The sequence below is a fragment of the Argentina anserina genome, chromosome 1, assembly GCF_933775445.1.
Source record: "Argentina anserina chromosome 1, drPotAnse1.1, whole genome shotgun sequence".
NCBI classification, from domain to species: domain Eukaryota; kingdom Viridiplantae; phylum Streptophyta; class Magnoliopsida; order Rosales; family Rosaceae; genus Argentina; species Argentina anserina.
The window spans coordinates 19,267,952-19,288,142 of NC_065872.1; the positions used below are offsets into that span (position 1 = coordinate 19,267,952).

General features: G+C 36.7%; 1 protein-coding gene and 1 pseudogene across 1 annotated transcript; both read right to left on the minus strand.

The window, feature by feature from the left end:
• Positions 1-5,826: 5,826 nt before the first annotated feature.
• LOC126803484 (receptor-like protein kinase FERONIA) lies at positions 5,827-8,972 on the minus strand (annotated as a pseudogene).
• Positions 8,973-11,853: 2,881 nt separating this feature from the next.
• LOC126786777 (expansin-A13) lies at positions 11,854-16,927 on the minus strand. The gene is made up of 2 exons (XM_050512701.1): positions 16,430-16,927; positions 11,854-12,457 (listed from the first exon to the last, which is right to left on the minus strand). Exons 1-2 carry the CDS (start codon positions 16,906-16,908, stop codon positions 12,148-12,150), a joined length of 789 nt encoding a protein of 262 aa, XP_050368658.1. The 5' UTR covers positions 16,909-16,927; the 3' UTR covers positions 11,854-12,147.
• Between the last annotated feature and the right edge of the window lie 3,264 nt (positions 16,928-20,191).

The following is a 20,191-nucleotide window of genomic DNA, read 5'->3' on the forward strand; positions in this document are numbered from 1 at the left end:
ATGTCTACCATATGTCTAAGCAGAGGCAACCAGATGTCTATCTTACAATTTCAACACCTAATTAACATATGTGACCTGAAAAGTTGCAACAAAGGCCCAAATATTGTAGGAAAAATGGAATGATCTACTCATCTCATTGATAATCCCCTTTATATAGGGGTCAAGATTACAATAGAAATAAATGGTAATTACAATATCAATTAAGGCTACATAATGGTGATTGATCCGTTACATCCGTTGACCATAAACGTCATTAACTTATTCCTTTATTTACTTTAACGAAGGCACACTAATGGTGTTTTTCCTTCAACACTGCCCCTTGTGCCGAGGTTAAAGATATTATGGTGCATAAGGTGTTGCCTCATTAAAAACCTTGTCAAGTAACAAAACCCAATGGGAGAAAATAAAACATTGGTCGAAGGAGAAAAGAGCACAACACACCTATTACATTTAAGATTAACATATATGTGCTAGACTCCCCTTGACGTCTGCACCTCCCCCTGATCTTTACATTAATCATGTGAGTTTTGATAACTTTTGCATATTTAATGATGCATCTTATTTGGTACGTATTTCTTTACGCCAAATGTGTAACAACGTGAATAGAATTCATTCTCATTATGTCATTTTATCTTTTCTTTATAGGGACTATAAACCTAAGCCTTTAGGTATTGTTGTTGCGTGGGCGCTAAGCTATACAGCGAATGAGAGGTCGAGTTAAGTATATTGTGTTAAGTGCAATAATGCGTCTTTGCACTTGTATAGGTAATTTCATTTCCCAACACTTATTCGTCATCTTTTAATTAGACGAAAAACGGATCTATCTTTAAAGACTTCGACTGATCATGAGAGCTATGGAAGCCTCACTTTTAACCTTTAGAGTGCTAAAAAGCCAATTGATGGTTTAATCATCAATATTACAGTCCTCAAGATCTATTTTGAGACTGTGTCTTCCCAATGATCTTTTTCATTCTCGACTTAGGATTTGTAATGGCGACATCTTTTTAGTTCATCAAAAGACTATGAAAATCCATATTGATTACGCAATGACATAGCACATCTGATCCCTATTCATAATCAAGTATTTTACTTCATGAACGTTTCAATTCCTTTTGTAACGCTACGTGATCTAGAACCATTTCTTCGGTGGATAAAGTATATTCTATGACTTTCATGTATATCTATTAATTTCGATCCCACATAGAGATATCTTGTTACAATGTTCATAAGCTGCATTTATCAGTTTTTCGGAAACTACCAAACTGATAAGGTAGTGGAGTGCAATGACATCCATTACGAGAATATCTCATTGTGGTCCATTACAAATGAATATTTTCTCGTAGTCGATTCCAGTGCGTTTACTGAGAGACCTTGCGCCATCAGGTGAGTTTATATTGTTAATTCTCAAACGCATCCTAACAAAGATATATGATAGGGTTTACACTTGCGGTGTCGGCTTCACCTACCCAAATACCTATCTCTTTGTTAGTGAACTTTAGTTTATGCTGGATCGCTTCTTTCCATTGAGCCAAAATTACTACGTTGCTATTTCTCAACGAAGTATGGTTCGATATGAAGACTCAATATCCTACATCCTAATGTGATTTTTATTTGGTAGAGATCTCTATATATTCAAGGATTTGTTCTAATATCTGAGGCGTCACCCAGTGATAACCAAAATCCAAGAATTCTCATGAGGCGGATTTGAGATTATGGATCAATGGATCCAATTGTGCCAAACTCGCTTTCTTCTTTTAATCAAGTATATATCAAACATAAGGTGGTCTCCCCTTCTTCCTTGGAGAGCCACGGCCTATGACACCATGTATGCCACTTTATAGTGCCAACATGCCACCATCTATGGTGGCACGTAATGCCCAAGTCCTTTTGGGTGGCGTCATGTCCTCTTCTTAGGACATTGAACCTTACAAGCTTATTTGCAGCTAATATCTGTGATCTCATCACTTTGTGCATTAGTGGGGATCAAGATGAGACATAGTGGGGACAAAGCACGACAATTCTTGTCATTCCACTTGAGCATTCTTTGTTCTTATCTCCCCCTAACGACCGGAAGAATGTCTCATCAAAGTTATATTCCACATATCTAGCGGAAAAAAAGATCACTTGTCAAAGTTGCAACATGTATTCACATTAGTTGGCTTCACCATTATGCGATGTGGCGTCGCAATTTGGCATGTAGGGTAATCTAGTTGAGCTCAAGGATTCTAGATCCGTGTAAATCCTGGCGAGCTCAAGTATTTCGATCCTTCGATGTTATCGATTATAATTTCTTTGACAATGATTAGTTTGATAGCCAAGACTAGTGAGTAATAAGTTGTTTATGCAAAAATTACGTTACCCTAAACGGAAAAATTGGTGCGTATTACCATTTACCAATATCAAGACTAGTACTTTAGTCATTTTCCGTGTGACCAAGTGGGTTTGTAACTAGCATAAATAACATTAGTTTTAGTAGTGAATGGTGTAATGACACGTGACCAGCGTGTCGACACATCAACCAACATCATAAATTATTTAAAGTATCTGCAAGTTGGTTGAATTAATTCACATAATTTCCGTTTGATTCAATCCTTGAACATAGTAACAATACATGTTCTTTGCATAAGATGATCTCAATCCAGATTTCTTTAAGAGATTGATGAGCTTTGAATTATTAGTTTTACATACGTAATCACAATGAATATAAGAAGCATAATATGATGTTAGTGCATATACGTGTGCATCAAACATTTCACGATTCAGCCTTAAGAGGGTTATGAAATATGGGGATGAAATCACATTTTCAATTCCTCCATAAAATTATATTTCTAGGATTTTTACAATTTCTTTGTTTCATTTGTTTTTACTTATATTTATCCAAAATATGAGTATATGTATATAATTCTTTAAGTATATAGATACACATATATGTCAAACCCCAAATATGTCAAGATCCCGAAATTCATTTTCTTTTGATGTTGTGGGATTCAATTTAGCAATTTCATATATACTTTCTAAATGGACATATAAACTTCTGTAATATGCGGTTACATCCGCAATCATTAGAGATAATGCAAAGGATGTCAATCATAATCTCACTTACTCTTTTCATATGGAAAGTCGTTGACATAAATATTTAAAACGTATGCGGGTTCGATTGTCTTCTTTTGACCCTTGTTACATAAAGTGTCAATGAAGTATATAGGTAAGACATGAAAATAGAATATAAACCCAAATTCTTTAGAGTAATTTTGATAGAATCGTAAAACAATATCTCCATCTCATAATGCATGTATATTTTGAATCCCGAAAAATTATATATTAGCGAATATTATTAATATTATTATATGTATCAACGGATATAGTACGATTATTCTTCAGTACTATTACTGTGGAGATCGCATGATGCATTTTTTTGCATTCAGTTATTCATGTCATTCTAATATTTTGTGAAGTTGTTTTACTTTATGCGGTACTTGGCAAAGTCAGATATTAAAAATCGAACCGCGTATATCTCGATTAATAATCGAATATTCTCAATTCATTGAGAAAAAGTCATAACCTTGGTTGTATGTCAACGATTACATCAAGGTCTTGTCCAATTCAAAAGTACCTCAATACCGAAATTTTAGGCATATATAATAGCTATTACAATTATAACTTGGAAAATTAGTGACAGACTGTAATCGAAGTTTGAAATATTTTGAATTGACATAGATTTGTGTCGCTCTTAAAATTGAGGAGCTTTCTCCTCGTAGTTTGATATTGAAGATACTTTTTCAAATTGTCATACTCTCATTATTTTATACTCTTTTTGTAAGAGGGCATTCCATTGCTCATATCATATCCCCTATGCATTTTCAAACGGTACATTGCTATCAATTGCCATGGATCGATTTGTATGAACCTACATGTTGATAATATTTGCCCTTTGCTTTAAGGTTATTTCTTCATTATTATCCAAAGTTCTGAAAGACATTTCTTTACCTCGAGAGACATTTCTTTGTCATTCAAGATTTTAAATATGCTTCCAAGTTACGTGCAAGAAAACATGTTTGCAAAATTCGATCATAGTTAAGCCTTGGTTGACTTGTAGGGAAAGTCGGTACTCAAATTCTTTAGAGTCCAATATATGTTGTGTTGGTTTAACTGTAAATAGAGTACGAGACTTATTAGTTTCATAGTCTAAAGTTCTAAATAGACTTACACGAAAATTAAGCATACCAAAATACATTATGACCACTTTGGAGCTGTATGAAGTTGCTTTATCACAATAAAGATATACAATTTAATTAATTTCCAAGAAATACAAATTGGATTGCAAGATCAAGAATTGAAATGGTCATATTTTTCGATGCTTCATGAAAATACTTTATCACAAGAATATGTTTGTCCTCTCTTTGTTTTTAAATTATAAAATTATCATGAAATTTCGTTATCATGACAATGCTCATATCATATGCTAAATAAAAAATTATATAAACATAGCATATGTAACAAATAGAGCATATCATTTAACATGGTTAAGTAATTTAGCCAGATTAAGCAATATACACAAAATAATTTGCTCACATATGCTCAATAATCATAATGCCAAAAAGTAGCATGATAGTTCATTCACATGCCGAGCAATAAATTTATTTAATAAAATTGACATAGCATATAACATGTTCAAAATTCAGAGAATACTTTGCTCACGTAACATGCATAATTTCATATATATGAATGAAATTTTATAAGCAAGAAATATAATTGAGATCTTACTTGCATGCGAGTTTGCCATATAAACCGCATATTAAGCGATTCTTGATCTCATAATTTCATGTTGCTTCATTGTCGATTAGATCATCGTATTTCTCGCATTAATCGTCGTAATGTAAGTGATACGTTACATACAAACAATTAGAATTATATGATTAGGTCACATTTAATCATATATATATATATATAACTTACCATAACAATAAGTGGTAAGTTGACAACAAAATAGGAAATAATTAAATGGTAAATTACATAATTACCGTATAATATTTTGGTAAAACATAAATAATGAAATAGTGAATTAAAAATCACTATGTGATAATTTTTAAAATTACCTTTTAGTTTACCACTTCAGTAAATTCTGATTTCCCAAAACAAAAAATTTCCTTTTTTTTCCGTGGATCAGATTGAGTAGATCCGGGTCGGGCATATGGGTGGGATCGACAAATCCGGGTCGAGTGCGTGGGTGGGATCGACACAGTGAGAAGGAGGGTGGCATGCAGCGCCGATGGATCTCGTCAACAGGTGAATTATGGTTTAATAGCTTAATCACGTTGTGCCCTAGCTATATACTTGAGATTAACATTTAACAGGTCGTCAATATTCAATTATATATAAGAACTTCAAGCAGTAAAAGAGCATAAGAATTTTCTTATCGTTTGGAAATTTGTCATGCCCCCATTCGCTCATGCGGCTGCGTTTTGAGCTCCCAAGTTTGTCGTCGGCCATTATGTGCCACCCAGGCTCGACATCTTCAAACACCTACGAATCGGCGCGTTCTCTTTCTTCAACACCTTAGTGTCACATGACCGCATCGCTTGTTTTTAACATCCACATGAAACCCTAAATTTAGAAACAATAAAATCAGCATAGAAAATCTCACATATAATTGAATTGTAATCAAACATGAATTGGTATAAATTATCTTGTTACTCAGGAATCAATCTCGTTGCCCCCACTCTAGCTTAGATGAATATAATGCGTCAGAATAAAGGTTGTGCAGGTGGAAGGGCTGCGGCATAATTTTGCTAGGGTTTTGATCTCTCTCAAAGAATCAGCACACTATTATCCTGAACACCTGGTTGATTGTTGGACGGATTCGTCCGCCCCACCACTTTTTGCACTAGAACAAGACCCTTCACTGTCTTTGATCGATGGAATCTCCTCTCGAACCGTCCTTTCAATATAATCCTCATTATTCTGTTGCATCTGTATTGCAACCTGAAGTCCTCTCACAACATCATCCATTGACGGCCGGTTGATCCCATTCTCATCAATGCAACTCATTGCGATAGAAGCAAACTTATTCAAGCATCGGACTGCAATTTCACCTTTCATTTTAGGGTCGACAATCTCATCAAGCTTCCCATTGCTGTGATACTTCTTCGCCCATCCAGCCAGGCCAATTCGATTATTATCCACCATGGTCACAGCTTGCCTCCCGCACAGTACTTCACATAACACAACGCCAAATGAGTACACGTCGGACTTCTCAGTCAATTTTTGACGCTTATAGTAATCAGGGTCAAGATATCTGAAACTACCTTCCAGCTTGGTGCTAATGTGGGTCCTGGACATTGTGATGAAAGCCATTTTGGACAACCCAAAATCCGAGACCTTGGCCACCTATTTCTCGTCTAACAGTATGTTCGTGCTCTTCACGTCACGGTGAATGATGGTGCCTTCGGTACCAGTGTGAAGGTAGTGCAAACCTTGTGCTGCACCTATACATATCTCAAGCCGTACTTTCAAAGGAAGATGTGGTTTCTTGGTGTGGTGCAAATGATCACTGAGAGTCCCCCGTGCCAGGTACTCGTATGATAGGAGCACAAAGTGTGACGTTCTTAATGTATATATGCCATATTCTTATGCTGTGTTACTTCTTATTTAGTTGTTTTAGGTTCATAATTGTCATTTGTATGTTCTAAGGAGAGCTATGCCAAAATTGAATGACTTGATGATGAAATTGTGCTAAGTGTTAGAAATCCTTATTGAACTAGGATTCCTTACTCGACTAGGATTCTACTTTCCTATTTTCATTCTTTCATATTCCTTAATCGTCGATTTCTTTTCAGGAAAGACAAATCATACTTGGACAAGGAGTAGAGATGCCGTGATGCATTCCTAGTGAGACAAGGAAATCATATCCGAGTTGAAGAAGGAGAAGAAGAGGCCGGCCTAGCTATTCCTAGTTGGACAAGGAGAGATGCCGTGCAGCCCATATGTATCTCCCTATTGGATTTGGTTTCCTACATCAAGTTCGATTTGGAGTACATGAATCAAAATCCATAACAAAGAAGATTTCAGCTTCCCAATTGAATTCTATCTCCTACAAGGGACGGCAAAGAGGGTTTATTTTCTCCTATATATAGAGGCTCAGCCTTCCCATTCATTCATCATCAACCTTGCACACAAGCATAAGCCATAGCTATGCCGAATCAGTCCCTCATCCACCAAGAAATCCTAAAATCGAAATTCATCATTTTTCCATCCTTTGGATTCGAAGCAAGTAGCCTTGGATCTTCGTTTGCTTGGAATAAACCCCGTAGGATTATTTCAAAGTGTAACTCTATGATCTTCATGTTTTATTTCAGTTTTATATGTTCTTGTTCTTGGATGATTTCTGTTTTTGGTTTTGTTAAAGTTTAATTCAATCTTGTCTATGAGATAGTTGTGACTTTCGAATTGTGTAATGATATGAAGATTTTGATTTCTCTTCAATGATTTCTGTTTTTATGCCGTGAGTACTTGTTCTATGTTCTTGATTCAATTTCAGTGTGTTCTTATATTGCATGTGTGATTAAGACAAGTAGTTGATGTTGCATATGTTAATCATTCAAAGCTAGTAACGATTATGATACAAGTAGTGGATTAATTGTTCTTTGGTTTTTCCACCGAATTTGATTCTAAGTTCGGCATTGGATAGGTACTTGAAACATGTTGATTTCTCTATGTGATATGTAATTGCATGATGAATTGGTATGTTAGATTTCGTAGAAAGATAAGTAGTTAAGCTCGAATGTATCCATGTATTAGGAACCAAGTAGGAACTTGATGCATGATCGAACTTAGTTTGAACTTTGATACCTACGGCATGAACATGATTGAGAATAGAATTTGATGGCTTTGTTCTTACATGATTTGTTTGGTGATTGCTTATGTGTTGGTTGGTTGATCACATGTATATATTAGTTTAGGTTTTATTTTATGTTTTTATCTTTCAATCCGACCATATAAATCAACTCCTTTATATCTTTATGAATTCTTGTTAATTGTTTGTGTTCCTATGCCCTGGCTGGATCCCCGGTTTGTGAACGATACCCTCTTGCTTTATACTACTAACGATGCTTACAAGGTTAAATATTGATGTCGAGTAATCGAGCGACCATCATCGTACACTAAGACCATCTCACCTTGATCGACACAATATCCGATCAAAGACACCAAATGACAGTGACGCAGTCTAGAGAGCATCTTGATTTATGTCATGAACTCATGGCTGCCCTGTGAAGAATTAGTTTTCAGCCATTTGATTGCAACATGAGTGGCTCCATCCGACTATGTCTGCATCCCGTTAAGCCGTTAAATTTACGACGAAAATCTGAAACATTCTATTTCCAGCCATGGTAATATCAGGATCAACCTCACAGAAATGGAGCCTCACCAAGTAAGAAAATTGAGGATCAACCGAGAAACCCCAGGTCAGATTGAAGGCCCTGTTAATGGCCTGGTTTGGTCCCACTCCCATTGTTCGGCCGGTTAGGTACACCTTCTCCGGCGCAGTGTAGTTCGGAATGATTGTGAAATTCAGGTCAAGTTTTTTTCCCGATTCTACAAAGCTTAACTTCCTACTTACATAATCCAAGTAAAACTCGTCTGTTGAATACCAGGTGCGGTACATACCCGGTGTCTTCTTTCGGAGACACTGGACTGCCACCAATATTGATTCAGTAGATCATCTCCAGAGCGGTGCTGTTTTCAACGTGATAACTAGTACCACCACCGAGATTACTAGCGCCATTGCCTTCAGCTGCCGAATAGTAAAGATTGGTTGGCATGGAAATGATTTCAATCTCGTTTATAAACGCGTATGCACCATCGGTGGGAGTGAATGTGGTGTTCAGAGTCTTCTGTTCTGGTTCAAAGTTGACGCAGTATTCTCCAATGTTTTCGAAGGCAAATACAAAGGCGAAGGCGATAGGCGAGAGCATCGGCACGCTAAAACGACCTAAAACGACGGCCTTTCCAACAATAATTATTTTAATTATATATATATAATTCTAAAACCAAATTAGATGTATATAAATCCAATATTTCTTTTGTTACAAATTTATGGGTTCACATAAAAATGAAGTAAGGACCAGCCCAACCAAAAGCGAACAAGAAATGCCCACAAATTCAAGACTAATTGTAGAAAGCAACAGAGTACATGATTGAATATAAAGGCTCCCGTAGAATTGGACCAAACGGTGTCGTTTGGATGAAAGCTTTTTAACATTGTCTTCGTCTTCAACCTCTCGCTTCCGCACCAAGCTTCGCTTTTCTGGAAAAAAACGGACGCCCCGACGCCCCACCGGTCGCTTTTCCTGCAACCTGCCTCAGTTTGAGGTAGCGGGGCTTTTCCTGGTCGCTCTGCACCGGAGCGAACACTGGCGTCGCCTTTGAAAACAGAGGTATTCTCTAATAAACGCCTCTTCGCCATCATAATCTGTACTAGCGACAGAAGCATTGAAGTCTTTGAGAAGTCTGGAACCACCGGCTTTGACATAAAAGAGTGATTTTCAAGATGTTGAAATTTGCGTTGTATGAAGCTGGGAAGAAGTACAAGCGGATGAACTTCTGGCATGGACTAACAGGAAATTTGTAAGTAAATTCTGAGTACGAAAGCCTAGTTGTAGTGTACAGTACGCTGCTGCCCGTCGAGGGCAACTGTGGTGCTTTTGCTACTTTGGATGTGCTATCGACTTGATCTTTGAGAAAAAACTGAGTTGATATCTCCCGTCCAAGTTTGAGAATTGGGGGTTCTGAGGTAGAAGATGGTGGTGTCTTCGTGTTTTCATTAGTTCACGTTAAACCTAAACTTTTGTTGACGGGGTTTGTAAACAACCATATTTTTATTATTATTGAATAATTATTAAAAAATTAAATACTTTTATTTTTATCAAATTTAATGTCTAAAATTATCTTTTACAAAATGACATATATGTAATCTAATAATTAAGAAATAGTGGAGGTCTAATGAATAATTTTGGAGGTCCCGCTGTCCCAGTAGCAAAAGGCTTTGAAAATGGTTATTTAGTTTGAGCTTTTATTGTTTTAAGGGAGTATCTATTCTACCTCCCAAAATGACACTTGGTTCTCCCTTTTTGTCTTAGATAGTTTTGACTTAGCCAATGTATATAAAATTACCATAAAACAAATTTCAACTTTTCTATTCTAAATTAAAAATGTAGATAATTATCTTTTATATTTATAGCTAGTAAATCCCAAAATGGGATATCAAATTGTATAAAATGATTTAACTGATTACCTTCTTTTTTTTATAAACATCATAAGTAAAAAATTAAATGTAGATGATTAACATCAAATTGAATGTAAACGATTTAATGTATAAACTATATAATTATCTAAAATTTCCCATAAACTTTGATTTGAGCCAAAGAACAAAACTCGTTCATGAGAGATTAAAATATTTCATACACGTTGATGTTAATTATTGATGAATTGCACACACGCGCACACACATACACACACACACACAGATATATATATATATATATTATATTATATATCAATGAATGAAAAAATAGTTTATCAATTTTATTATGAATTTAGAAAACGCGGGGAAGAGTGAATTAATTCGATAATTAAGATAGTTTGTGTGATTATTATACATTTTTCGAGTTGCATATAATAAATGAATTTGAAATAAAGTATGAAAGAAATTAATTGATTGTAGTCTGATTTGATATATCAAATTTATTGATAGGCATTTTAAAAAAATTATGAATGTCTAAATAGTATTTTAGGTATATGTAAAAGCAAAATGGGGATCCATTGAGTAAAGAAATCTAAAATACCGTTTTTGAATGTATGAATAGAAACTCTCTTGTTTTAATGGTTCCGCCGCGTAATTGCTTAATAGTGGACATAAAGCTCCTAATAATTGAGGTTCAATCCCATCCAATTGAGAATGATCAAGTAATTGGGTGTGTTATTTTATGTAACATGCCTGGCCAGGTTTGTTTCCTTTTCTAAACCATCATGTACGATTTTTACCTCATTCAAATTCGTTTTGAGAGTTGCTGGTACTCCTCACTTGATTCGCCCTGAGGGGATTCAACATCACCTGGATTTATTCCTCCCTTAGATTCACATTCACCTAGAGAATATTCTTCTCTCACATAATAACAATTTTTTTTTTGGAATAGGGCCGGCTATTGGTGGATAAGAATTCTCAATGAAATTTTCATGTATTCAATATTCTTGCCCACCAATAGCGGCTATCTTGAAACATTCATTAATGAAACTGTCGAATACCCGATTAATTTTCCAGTATTCGAAATTTTTACCCACCAATAGAAGTAGCTTCTCTTTCTTTTGATTCTTTCTATCAAGATGAGCGAGAGATCTATTTGCGGCAATGGTATAGAAGAATCATTCAGGAAAAAAACATAAACATATGCAATAACACAACTAATTAATAACCAAGAAAGCACCGATATATATCAGTTGGTTAAGGCCATTGGTTAATCTACTCCACTTTATAAAAGCTACTATAGCGTTTATCGATTGAAATCACGTGCATGGATGATGGTAAACTTTGAATTATATACATATGGGCAGTCTCATTTGGAACCCGCTTTGAAATTAAAGTGCGGAACATTACAGATCACATAATAATCCAGTCAATCTAGCAATTATCATGCATACTCAGGCAATTTGATATGGGGTGCGTCTTTTACGTCTATCTTGAGTGGGATGACAAGGAATGAATAATGATGTCGGTAAGAAATTTATTGCCTATATCACTACCTGTCAAGAACTTAAGACTTACTATTAGAGACCTTCTGAAACTCTTGGCAGGATTTTAATAGCATGAACTATGAATATAATCACCAAATTACAATACGCAATTGACAGAGCTTAAACTCTAAATCAAAGCATCCTGAGAGCAAAATAATCCCCATCCCTTCACAAGAGATCAGTCTCAGCAACCTTAGGACCTCAAGCATCTCACGCCCTTCACATTCATCTTTTGTACAAGATGTCATCATTTGCATTTTGCAATCTAACAGCTATTTGCCCCGGAAAAAGGAAACAAAAAAAGGGGAAGAGTAAGGAAGTAGTCGTTTTTTCACTAGTTCTCCTACAAGGTGAGGTTTTTCAAGACTCATACTGCTTCCCTTCAAAGGTCTGCCCAAAGTTCCAATTCTTGGGAGCAACATTGTAAGATGCAACTGTCAACCCATCACTACTTGTGACCTCAAAAGAAAGAGGCTGATTCTTCAAATCAGCATTTATATGCCAGTTTTGACCCCAATTCCGTCCCATTGGAAGCCAACCAGTTTTTGAACCCTTGATTTTCACTGCAGTTATGTCTCCAGTGCCCGCAACATTGCTGATCAGAACTGAAATAAAGATACTTGACCCGTCTATGGTAAACCGAATTCCTCCTTCCTTTCTACATTTAATCCTGTATCCAACAGATTCAACAAAATAAGGAAAAAATTTATATTTACATATAGATATCAATCAAAGGCATTGGATCGTTATGAACAGCGCGAGATTTAAAATATATGCAACGCATTGCTCCCTCTCTCTTTTACATAGAGCACGCACATACACACGCCACAATAAATATCAGAAACACTTGTATCGTCTATCAGTTTTTGAATGATCCTGAGAACCGTTTTAAAAATTTGGGCAACAAAATTAAGCCAAAACACTTGTATCGTCTATCAGTTTTTGGATGATCCTGAGAACCATTTTAAAAATTTGGGCAACAAAGGTAAGCCAAAACCAGGCTTACTCTAATGTATCATGATACTAACTTTTTGCAAGGGCATTTCAAAATCCACAATCCACTAATGCAAGAGGCAGGTTGCTTGAATTACGGGATTCATACTTGAATCAATAACGATTTAGGGAGTTAGAGAGTTATAAATTTAAAAAAAATAACTAACAAAATTGAATAAGAATTGCTTGCTGGGGTTCCACGATACCTATGAATTATGTACTTCAGAAATGTTCTAATGACTTACTTGAAGGCTTGATGGTACATATTCTAAACCCAGCAAAAACTTACAGTTCTTCTCACATCCCTTAGTTCTCAGAATGTAAGCCAATAGCTAGTTTTATCTCAAAACACTTGTATTGCCTAGCACTAAGAGGTTTGTTAGTCAATATGCCCACTTTTCCAACTCAACCATTACTCAAACTTTATCTTATTAGCCAAGTCGAAAGTAGATTCAGACTGCAAGCTCACGACATAAACGGAATAACAGTAAGAAAACCCGCTCTAACTAAGGAATGCTATATTTTCAACCATTGATTTCAGCAAGTCCACAAGATGTATAAAATTAAAGCACTAACCTATACACATTGAACAAGAACTCAACTATTCTATTTTAGAATTTTTGCCTTAGAACTAAACTGCAAACAAAAAACAGTGCAAGTCAAATCATCTCATGTTCTCCGCAATAAGTAAACAGTGCTTGAGTAGAAACGGAGAATTTTCTTTTATTCTCCTTTCTGGTCACTTGTCAAACGCTGCTGTCTCTAAAATTTCTATGCAACATTGACCTTCAAGCACTTCAAGTAATATGTTCCCGCAGAATTTTGGAAGCAGTTGCAGCTTATGCAACAATATATAACTAAGTTTGGTTGTGCCATAACTGCACATAACTCTAGAAACACTTACAATGTAACTAGCTCATCTGTGGGTGACTGGGTGTAAAAACAAAAGAAAGAAACCAAAATGGTACGATCAATATACTGGGACTCATCCGAGTACATCAGTCAATTTATCAATTTAAGTCATTTAATGTGGATCTGCAACATGCTTATAAATGAGATGTTAGAACTACTAAATCACATCTGATGACGAAAGAGTAAAGAAAAATCAAAACCTACTAGAAGCGAAAGCAAAGCAAAGCAAAAATAGGAGCTAATGAAGGCGAACTGTTGCTTTAGCTGCCCACCTGAGATACTAGATAGGCATATTACCAGCCTTCCAGAGAGCAATTTTATGCATATACACAGACACAGGCGCTTGCAACAAGGAATTTCAGAACGCACAGACAGGCACATGCAACAATGAATTTCAGAAAGTTTAATCTCATACCTTTAATTTGTGTTTCTGCATTTTCTGCGTACCATTTTTTTTCACCTTCTATTGACAAGAAAAACAGCATAAAGAAGCGGACAAGAAATCACATTAAGAAAAGAGCAACAAAACAAGATGGTCAACTGACTAAAGAGAAAACATACTTGCCAATCTGGAATAATAGATCAGAGAGTGTAATCTTCAACCCTAAACCCTAAAGAGATGTCCCAAACTTCAATCTTTCCTATCGCTCGTCCCACTACGACAACAAGAGGCTTTAAAATCTTTTATTTCTCTGGAACTTGAAAACAAAAATTGAGCCAGTCTAAATTTAATGTTACCTTCCTACCTGTTTACATCATTTTTGAACAAAATGGTCCTGCAAATGTGCCCTTCCACTCCCTAGTTTAGTGCAGTAGGCACGAATGAATGCAACTCCTGACTGTATATACTCAATGTCCTCTATCATCTGACATTACATACTCAATTTTCTAAACCCCAAGGTCACCATCGTTGTGTGGGAAGATGCTATACCACTGCATGTGGAAGATTCCCCAAAAAAACAGGAGCTTTATGTGAAAGTTTTTGCTGAATCAATGATGCCTAAGAAAAATGAAAACAGATAAGAAACTACTTTGTTATTTTCATGTTGTATTCAGACTCTAATTGGTTCCTTTTGGAAAGAAAAACAGACTCTAATTGATTAATTTTCTTGGGGAGTTTTAAAGCTGCAGCGGGACAGCATACGCAATTCCATACAGCTTCAAATCAAAACTAAATCACTATCATCCAATCCCATACAGCTTCAAGTTTTTTTTATTGAGACTGAAGCCAATTTGCATCTACCACTGTCTGTTAACCCTGTCATTGTACCATTTCCAAATACACGCATGTTATATTCCAAAGAATGAACACACATTCAGAGCAATTTCATGATAACCGGTTATTTGCATCTCCTTTGTATCTACCTGAGCTAAAAGAGTATCTATTAACATTTAAAGCTATATCATGAGACCAGGTTCTACCATCTCTTATATATCTCACTGTAGCCAACACATTATCTATTCAACTTGGCATTCAAAGAACAAAAGAGCTCAAATTTGTAGTAACCAATAATGAACAAAGCTTTTACACCAATTCTGATTTCCTTGCTGACTTTAACCAAGACAGAAAAATTCAAACAAAAACATTAGTTGAAACATGGAGTCCAACTGTAGCATAATTAAAATATTAGTCTTGGTGATGCCTATCGCTAATAATTGTGCTAACGTTGAACCAGATAGTAGGAAATTAGACAACCATATCAAACTCAAATCACCAAAGTCCTCCAATTAAGAGGAGCACAAGTGTCACTTTTAATTCTTTTTTACAAACGTGATCAATTAAAGACGTATAAGCAAAACCCTGCTAAAAATTGATTTTGTAGTTGGATTTAAACTCTATAAACTAGTGGTTTGAAGACACTGATACATAGAATAATACGAATACTTGTAGATTTAAACCAAATACAAAGATGCAACAAAGGCTAAAAGAGTTCAACCGGAGCTGCTTGTTACAATGCTGGGATATCCTATGAAATAAAGACTCAGTTTGAGGATTTATTTCAAGGCTCAGTGAATGTGTAGTAGATGTTATGTGGGGAAGAAAGTTTTTCTGAAGGAGATTCTTTCAAGAAAAAGAGTCCAAATAAGAAAACATTCAAGGAGTGTGTGAACAGCAAATAGAATAAGATACATAATGAGAGCCCTGGCACGCATACCATAATTAAACAAAACACTTGATTTGATTACCAACTCTGCTTTTAGCATTATTAGGTCCTTGTAAAATGTAAAACCTTGAATATTGAATGTAGAGTTCTAGACTAGGTTGACAATTGTAAAATGAACTAAACTAATACACTACTAAGTATACAGATTGGACAGAGCCTCAGTTGTTCCAAAACTGTGCACGACAAATCAATCCATGCTCTCCATCATAAGCAAGACTCACTCTTTCAGAAAAAAGGATGAGTTTTGTGCTTGTTTAAAGTCGCTAGTGAAGCAAATGATTTATATTTCGGAAAAGACTATTCAATTTCAAGCTTCTTCTAACTTGCGGTCATAACAAAACGTTGCCAGATTCGCTAAGAACTATCCTAGGTACCCTAACAACATATTCTAAGGTAATGAGCTAATGAGTAAGGCACAAGCTAAACAATTCGACTCGTAACATGTAGCATACAAGTCAATCCTCTGGTCAATTCAATTATTATAGTAACTAAATAGAAACAGAGATAGATATATCTGCATATGGTAAAAGCACAAGTAAGGAATGAATGATCGGAATGAGAGAGAAACCAACCGGCGATACTGGACCGGCATATTCCCGGCTTTCCAGATAGCGATCTTCTCAAAGGCCTCAATCGGAAGCACCAGGTGCTTGTTCGGGGGGTTACAGTGGCCCCCACCGTCGGCGGTGAAGCCGTAATTGGGAGCGCAGAAGTTCGTCGCCGTTAATATGATGGAGGTTCCCGGAATGCACCACCGCATGTCGTCCACGCAGCGGACCTCGAAGCACGCGCCGCAGATCTGGCCGCGCTCGAACAGCGCCTCGCTGAGCCCCACCGTGGCCATCCCGAAGCCGGCCTTCGTCAGGTCGCCGTAGCCGCACGCGCCGCCCACCGCGTCGCGCGGGTCGGAGGCGGCGTAGTAGGTGGCGCGCGCGGACTGCCATTCGTAGATGGAGGGGGAGTCGGTGAAGATTGCGGGAGAAGAAGATGAAGATGAATGCGCGTGGGAGAGGAGGAGTGGGTTTAATAGGAGGAGGAGCGGCGGCGACATTGGAAGCGGAGAGGAGAGCAGTGAGAGTGTGAATAAGACAGGGACGGTTTGAAGAGGAAAGTTTTCCAATTTGAAATTTATTTAATGCTTACACACTTTACCGCTTTACTTTTCTCTTCTTTTGTTTTCTTTTTTATTCATGTGCTACGCTACTCTTACCTTTTTTGTCTCTTTCATTCTTTCATTACATCCATGTCGAAAATTCTTTCTTTTTTATTAATAGTTCGATTACTTCATTATTCACACTACCCTCATACTTATCCGATAGCACATATTTTGGTGGCATGGTTTGTAAAATTTTATTTAAAATATATTTTTAAAAGACAATTATTTTATATAATTTCGTTTTTTACGAATGATAATTTTGATAAAACACATTAGTGAAATATTTATATTTTTATAATATTATTCTTCTGTTTATGTGTGAAGATAAAATTATAGAGAGATAAATTTGACAATTCACAATTTAGTAAAATTTTTAGATACTCACTTTATAATAGTAGAGAGAATCTAAAAAAAAAAGACTAAAATAAAGAAAATACGACTACTAAGATCTCAATTGATGCACACCTAGTAAACTATGAATCAAGCCTATATTTTGAACATAGCATTAGAGCTAGACTTCTCATCAACTAGAACAGGATATGTGATCGGTAGAGGCCTAGTAGGATTAGGATTTTTGGTGAAAGGTCTCTTTACAATTACAATACGATTTTTGCTCTTTTAATGTTAGGTCTCCTAATCGTGGGCTTTAGAGTGGCTGGTGTTATGTTAAGCCAGTCTCGACCAAACCCGAAGATTTGTAGAAAAAGATTTTTTTTTTGTTTTTTACCAAGAATTATTGAGCGACGAACACCAAGGTCAGGAGCACCCTTCTGCTAGTGCTCGAGGAAGCAACAAAGCTTATTTTGGCTGCATCAATGGAGGAAATGATAGCTAGTAAGAGTTGAGGACTAAGTTCCGAGTTTTTGGAATAATGTAAGTTCCGAGTTTTTAGTTGCCAAATTCCACGAACGAAAAACATGCTAGAGACTCTGTAATAGAAAAGAGTCACATTTGTAAAGTTTAACGCAGAAGTTCGAGGACATAGGAGAAGCTTCTGATATTAGAAGATTCACACGATAACAGTACAACATTCTCTCGAGGGCACCCTAAGGGAAAATGGAGATCTTTTATTTACCTCTACTTGTGGCCCAACAAGGTTTAACCCTCTTCATTTTCCTCCGGCCGGTAACTTGACAGATCAGTTCACTAACAATTAAGACATGCAACTAATTGCATTGATCGATCATCCATACTCCACTTTAAAAATATATCATCATTCTACTCTCTAAATGTTAGAAGGTTGTTTGCACTTTGTACTAATATGTCTTAAGGCTTGAGTTGTGTACGTCAGTTTCCTAGTTTAAGTGGGATGCTATTGTTGAGAATATATATCTCACATGGGAAAATGTAACCTATCATGTGGATTTATAAGAATTTGGGCTACTTCATCCATTATCATTTGGTTTGAGATGTGAACTTTAAATCACTTTATCATAACAATCAAAAAATGCGTTATATCTTGGTACGACAAAATCATATCGTGACCATGCATGAGCTCTTCTACAGTAACCAAAAACGATATTCGCTAGGAGGCAAAACCCTAGCCACTCAATAGAGCTCATGCTCTGATAGCTTTCCAAACCCTAAAACAATTTGACAGCCCTTGTTGTCGATCTCCATCCTCTCTCAAGCATCCATGTCGTCCACCCTCGAAACAGTGAAAGCAAGTTTTGCTGCCTTCCTTTCCCTTGCAAGGGGTGATGAGGACGAAGTCATTGGTATCTCGCATATGAACAAAGAAGCCAAAGTGCGCACCAACTCCAAGCTTTACCTCCTTGCTAAGCCTCTCACCTCCAAATCCTATACGATTGGAGACTTGCAATCCCAATTTCGTAGGATTTGGGTTCTCAAACGGGGCTTCAAGGTGTTATCCCAACAAAATAACAAGTTTGTTTTCAAGTTTGATCTAGCCTATGATCGCAATAAGGTGTTCTGGGGAGGTCCTTGATATTATTTGAAGGCCCCCGTGTTCTTTAAGGAGTATGATGGTCTTCAAGATCCGGAACAAGTCCCCATGAATTCTCTATATTTATGGGTTGGCATCACTAATATTTCTTCGGAACTAGAAGAGAAGAAGGTAATCCTCAACGTTGCCTCTGTTGTTGGATCTGTGATTCAACTGGATGAACGTACCTTTGATTCACCTGGTGCTATTAGGGTTAGAGTTGCTCGATCTCTCACCCGAACTTTTTTTGAAAAGAAAAGGGCTAAAGATTGTCCTGGGTGTAGAGGTCGAGATCGACTTTACATTTGAGAATCTTATGGTGCTTTGCCCTAATTGCAAAAATATTATGCATGGGGTTGGTCCATGTACTCGTGTTATACAGTCTCCTTCTAACTCTACACCTGTATTACTGAGCTCTTTGCGAAGTTTTGCGAGTGTAGGTTTGGGTGGTGGTCTTTTTAGGTTCAAGGGAGATCATGGAACCAAGCAAGCTGATCAGGCTAGCTCCTCAGTGTCGTCGGGTTTCGCCCCCATTGTGCCTCTGCGCAAACCGGTAATCATCCAGAGGGACTTGGTGCAGCCACCGGAGGGTAGGGAGATCTTAACTATTAAGGAGGTGACTGTGGAGTCTCCGACAAAGAAAAGAGGAAGATTAGATTCTCCTATTGCGTCCCCGAAGAAGTTGAAGGTCATCACTTGTGAGTTGATGCCGACAACAGTTCAAGAGGGTAAGAGGTAGAGAACACCAAGTGTGAGGCTGACTGCTAAAGCTTTGGGATTGATTGAGCAATATGATGGTTCCTTTGTTTCTGCTAATGGGAGTCCAGGCACTAGTGAAGGCTCTGAGGAAACCAAAAAGAGGAGAGGACATCCTCCAAGCAAGAAGAACAATAACCCTCCAAAGAACAATAAGGAACAAGCAGTGGTTCCAAGATTGATTTTTTCGGATGAGAAGGGCAAGGAACAAATTTAGAGTTCTGTTATTTTGAATAATGTTATGTGTTACAGAAGAATGTAATACACATCAAATAGGAAGAAACATCATCTTTATTCATTGATAAGGAGGCTTTATATACAGGCATTACATTGAGTATCCCGTTGAATAAGAGATTATATATCTTTCTTTATCTAGACTAACCTATGCTAATTAGGATGAGATACATCGGAAGATTACAGAGAGTAATTCTCCTACAACACTTCCCCTTGTATCGCGATCCTAATGTGTCATGGTGC